The following is a 5,454-nucleotide window of genomic DNA, read 5'->3' as shown; positions in this document are numbered from 1 at the left end:
GAAAACATCTCTGAACGTCCCAATTCCACCTTAATGTGACCTTAATGTGGTCGATGCCCTTGATGCAAATGGCGCAGGGCTTGCAGGAGCTCTGGATTTGGTAGTCAAATGGATGGTGACTCAGCTCTTCTCCTGAGTATGTTGCATGTACTGTGTTTATGGACCTGCAGCACCAGCCTTCAACAGAAAACTAGAGGCCATTATCAACTCATTTTCTTTCTATTTGAACTAAATATTGGATCTTTTTTTACACTCAAATATTTTCAGTTTATTCTTCCCCTCCTTCTATTATGTAATGAAACTAATTACATTTTTTTTCTATAAACTTGTGTCTGTATTACATTTTCTGCAGGTCCACTGTGTTGGACGTCCATGATGAGACTGTGTGAAATGTCCTGAAGATTATATGTAATTGATTTTGCATCAATTGTTGATTGTTTTAACAATGCATGCACTGACTAATGTGTCATTTTACTTAAATTAATTATGAAAAAATAACAAAGTCATTGGAGAAGTCTTTTCTTTGATGTTATCAGGTGTTGTGTTTAATTTTATAGCTGTTTCAGGGCAATAACCACTCACATTCATCTGGTGATTATCTTCTTTATGAATCAGTCAATTGATACAATAAAATGTCTTGTTTTTTCTGACCAACAATTTTCTGTTATTTGAATAAAAAGTTAATCATTTCAGTTTTAACCCTGTTTTCATGCCAGTTAAGGCTCTGATGTCTTGAACTCTAGAGCAGGCCTATGAACAGTACGATGGTCAGGTCAAACTTTACATAAGTCTCATGTGGATTCAGAGGTTGGGTGATTCAGTCTGGGAGCTTCTCAGATACTGGATTTATGGTTGTAAATGACCTATGACAGGAACCAATGATCACTTTCCCTGGAATATGAATTCACTTGATGATAAAAACATATTCATTGTAAAAATGTACAGTATGTTATCTAGACCTTGTTTATCAGGACTGATATTCAGTTTAAAATCCTGCCTTCTCCACATCAAAGAAATTTGCACATTTACCTTTAATATATTTCATGTGAGTTAATATTATACCTATAATTCTTCCTCTATACCAATAGGTTCTAAATAAGTATTTTATTTTATTTCTGTGCATTTATGTTGTAATTACACTGTTGATCTAACGCTGTGTTACCTGAAATTTGTCATAAATAAAAATCAATATTTCAATGATGATGTTTCTCACTTAACTAACATCTGTCATGGTGTCATGATGTAACTTATTTGGCGAAACTTTACATTCAGTGATTCAAAATGCATTAACTGATTCACTGAACAACATTGGTATTAATCTGAAGTTGTGTTTTTGGTCACCGCCTGTTACAGCCGGTGGTTTAGGAGCAGGGAGGTGCAGTGAAGAAGCTTTGATGGAGTAAGTGATGAGAACCAGGCGGACAGACAGACAGCAGGTAACTACATACAGGTGGAGCAGGAACAGGGTGAGCAGCACGCACAGAAACACACAGAGACATTAGCAAACAATGTGGGAACTTACTTGGGGATAAAAAAAAAAAAAAAAAAAAAAAAAAAAAAAAGGGGCTGGTCTAAATACCAGGAAGCAAATGAGGGAAATGAGGAACAGGTGTGTAGGGAGGCGGGGCTGTTCCAGTGATTGGAGATAGAGAACAGCTGAGCAGGTGGAGCTGGAAACAGGAAGAGAGTCCGGGGACATCTACTAGGCGGGTGGAGCACAACAGGAGGATAAACAGAAATCATGACACCTCCCTGAAACACCTGAGAAAATGATCTGCCTTTTTAGCTGTTAGTTCCTCTGTGTTCACCAGCTGACCTCTAGCATTGTGTGTCTGCTCTTTGGTGCCTGCTGCAGCCAAACATACCCAGAGGAAAGGAAAATTCAACATCAATTTAAGATTTTGACCATTGTTTTGCATTTGTTATCTTTTCTTTACTTGTCTGAAATGATCGGCTCTTAAGACAACAAAAAGATCCTAAACAAAACTTGACTGGCTTATAAATGAGCCTGCACAACACTGAAATTGTGACTGTGATCAAATGAAGGTCTGTAAGCGCAACAAAAGATCCCCTGCCTCTCCTGTTATTCTCAAACTGTATAGGATTTATTTCATTGATCTTGATCTAATATTTTGCTCCTTATTTCTCCTAAAGGGGGTTTAAAAAGATCAGAATTAAGTAATCTCCAAATAAGCTGATTTATTTCTGCGAGACAGAGAAAAGACAGCAACATTTTCCTGATACAGTGAAGTTGTAAACCGGGTAAGTCGGGTGATATATCTCTGTAGGTTCATCCTCACCACGAGTTATTCCTTTCTCCTTTCTCCTGAACCATTCTCAGTATAAAATATTGATTACAGATGCTTTAAACCAACTCTGACAGGCCAAATCTGATTTTAAAACACCAATAAATATATAATGTCAATTACAACTGAAGCTGGGTCTGAAGGGGTTACTTAAAATTTTCCTGCCACATAATATTTAAATCCCATGAAAATACACTTTCAGGTCACAGTAGTCAAATTATTTCTCCTTTACATATATTTGAAGTTGCCCTATCAGTGATTCTGTCCCACAATGAGCACTTCAGTGGATGAGACACAGTAAACCAGGAACTGACATAAGCTCTCACAAAGTTTAATTATTTATGAATTGGCATATACTGCACCACAAAGCATTAGTAAATCCCCCTTGTCCACTTTTCCCTCATAAATATTCATTCAGGTACAGTTTTATCCCAAGTATAAAGTAATGTGTGAGTAACAGCACATTGCTGTCCTTGCACTCTCACCTTCTTTTCAACAGCCGGGGTTATTAATGCAAAATGTTGTCATGCACACTTGAGACTGGGATAAGTGCTTCGTGCCATCAATCCTCTCAAATCAAAGGAATAGATGTAGTTTTTGTAAATCTTTTCCACTGAGGCTCCAATGCGTAAACTTCCATCCAGTGTGGTCTTAAAGTTCAGTTACTTCCAAACATGAAGGTCTGTGACTCCTGTGTCCTCACAGATTGAACACGGGAGGCCTGTAGTAGTTCAGTGGCCTCTTCATGTTTGACCGCTTCCTGTTCTCTTTAGTGATGGGGATCAGGACCACGCCCACCACAAAAACCATCAGCCCGATAGACAGCAGGGCCGGTCCCAGGATGTTAGTGACCTTCCTGCAGTGGCCGGCAAAGTACAGGCCACTGATGATGATGCCGCATGCCAGGAAGCTGCCCCCGGTGGACATGAGGTGGATGGGGAACCAGAAGACTTCACATTTGCTGCGGGAGGTCTCGTTGGTCCAGAGGGACTCGCTGCGAGAAAGGCTGAACACGGTGCTCTCTGTGCGGCTGGGGGGCGTTAGCTGGTCCCTGGACTGGGAGAGGGTGCACTCTCCCAGGGGGATGTTCTCTGGGCTGCCTGGCATGACCTCCTGGATGACTCTGTGGAAGTTACATCAAATAAGAATCAATCTGAGGATGTCACACTTCTGTGACGTCTCTGTTTTAATACAACAAAGCATGATTGGTGGATAATTTGAAATTTGTAATTTCATTAGTGATACTATCTTCACATAACAAAAACTAGGGATAATCTATCATGAAGCCATTGTTGTTGAGCACTTAAATCACACTGATAATAAAATTATTTAAAAATCCCCATTCATTTATTGTTAAACGTGAACTATTTCCGAACTCAGAATTATGTAATAACAGTTTTTCTATCTAATACTGTCATGGCTGAATATTTCTGCTTGTTTGAGTCATGATGCTGTCATTTCCACTCAATTGCTGGAACTGGGAAGCAGTACACACCAGGCAAAGAAAAGTAAAGAAGTAGACAAACACCTACCTTCAAAATCTTGATCAACTTCCTTTGCCTGTATTTTTTTTGAAGAGTCAACAATAAGTTCAAATCTCTTAACCATCAGTAAACATCCAGATATCTGACGTGGAAGCTCACGGTCCGACCAGAGTAACCCGTCAAATGGAATGCTACAGATCCCCACTGAACAACCATCTACCCACCCTCCTCTGCTCTCTCCACCTCCTCAAGAGGATCCTGTGACCACCATCCCCTTACCATCATCTACCATTGTAGGCGCTCAGTCCTGATGCTGCATCCAGGGTGAGGAGCTTGCCTTCTGGTCCCCAGAGGATATACATAGAGTAGACCCTCAGCCACTCAGACTGATGTCTCCACTGGGCTGTAAAATGCTTTTGAAAAAAAAAAAAACTTCTACAAACAGCTTGAAATGTCTAATCTCCCAGGTCTGGACAATGAGAGGAAACTATCTGCCTGACTCTTTCCACACAAAGAGTGAGCAGGGCAGGGCAGCGACTAGGAAATGGCTCTGTGTTATAGCTGGATTGATGCAGCAAGCAATCACCCATACAGAGACTTTCCAATACAGCCTGATATGTTGGCACAGTATTGATCCCAAAGTACCCTGGAGCAATTATCTGCAAGTTGTAGTTTTGTTCGCTGAACATGAGATCGATAAAATCTGTTTAGCATAATTAACCCTCAGAAAATCCAGGATATCAGATCAAGTTTTGTTCAGATTTAGGATTTACTCATCACCTCGTTTTTCAGCGTCTAAAACTAACTGCCTCAGATGCACGGGGAGGATGGTGGGGTGGGGGGGGGGGGGCACAAGAGGGATGTTGCTGCAATATGACACTCGTGCTTCCATTGAACAGCCCTGATATTACATTTGTGTCTTTGTTGCTTTTGTGTGCTCGTTTGGAGAGACACAAGTGTCAGCATGAGGCCATTGATCCGAACATGAGCTCACTCTTTAACACAATTACACTCCCCTAAGATATGAAAATGGCTCCTTAGCCCTGCTACTTGTACTCTGTAAACACTAAACCTCCAGCCTTGATCTCATTACTGCCGTCATCAGTTCAAAATGCACCTCCCATGGGCTCAACACTAATATCATGAAACCTGTCAGTACTTGCAATGAGCCACACAGTCCAGCAGAGGGCAGTGCTGGCATGCGGCTCGACGTGGGGACTGATTTAGTTTAGCTGTATCATTAACTTTTAGTGAAATATTTCATACCAGGATGAGTTAATTAGTTGGTTAATTCAGTGGGTTTTTTTGTAATTACCTCAGGCTCCGGTTCATTCTGACGCTCCTTACAGATCAAAGTCTTTTATTTTGTAGCCACATGTGAAAGCCTAATTATCCATCCCATGTAATGTGTTACAGTATCTTGCAGTTATGATGTGTCTAATTCTCTTTAATGGTCTGTTTAAGTGGGTTGTTGATCATAGTCATGTGAAGGTATTTTACACTGCTGAGTAAACCTGGTAAAAGATGACGACCTGAAGTGTGGTCATTGGCTATAAACTTTGATTGATATGGGGATTTAAAGTAGGGCTGGAACAATTAATTGATTTGGACAGATATGTAATGATCTTTATAAGTAATTTCTAGTTTTAGCTTCTCACGTCTTC

At 40.4% G+C, this 5,454-nt stretch overlaps 1 protein-coding gene and 1 long non-coding RNA gene across 3 annotated transcripts; one reads left to right on the top strand and one right to left on the bottom strand.

Moving 5' to 3' along the window:
• Positions 1-1,693: 1,693 nt before the first annotated feature.
• LOC139610601 (uncharacterized) lies at positions 1,694-3,209 on the top strand. The gene is made up of 3 exons (XR_011685912.1): positions 1,694-2,046; positions 2,155-2,262; positions 3,080-3,209. It is a non-coding gene; the product is annotated as an uncharacterized lncRNA (long non-coding RNA).
• On the bottom strand, positions 2,185-4,570 carry LOC139610574 (phosphoinositide-interacting protein-like). Of its 2 annotated transcripts, none has more exons than XM_071465090.1 (2): positions 4,070-4,570; positions 2,185-3,429 (listed from the first exon to the last, which is right to left on the bottom strand). In XM_071465090.1, the coding sequence occupies exon 2, from the start codon at positions 3,411-3,413 to the stop codon at positions 3,006-3,008; it is 408 nt and encodes a 135-aa protein (XP_071321191.1). In that variant the 5' UTR covers positions 3,414-3,429; positions 4,070-4,570; the 3' UTR covers positions 2,185-3,005. The 2 variants fall into 2 exon arrangements, with proteins under 2 accessions (XP_071321191.1, XP_071321190.1); XM_071465089.1 differs by lacking the exon at positions 4,070-4,570 and adding an exon at positions 3,839-4,063.
• Between the last annotated feature and the right edge of the window lie 884 nt (positions 4,571-5,454).

The sequence above is a fragment of the Trachinotus anak genome, unplaced genomic scaffold (genome assembly GCF_046630095.1).
Source record: "Trachinotus anak isolate AG129_WGS33_773 ecotype Australia unplaced genomic scaffold, CSIRO_AGI_Tana_v1 ptg000003l, whole genome shotgun sequence".
NCBI classification, from domain to species: Eukaryota; Metazoa; Chordata; class Actinopteri; order Carangiformes; family Carangidae; genus Trachinotus; species Trachinotus anak.
The sequence above is the reverse complement of the archived record's forward strand: the minus strand, read 5'-3'. Positions and strand labels throughout refer to the sequence as shown.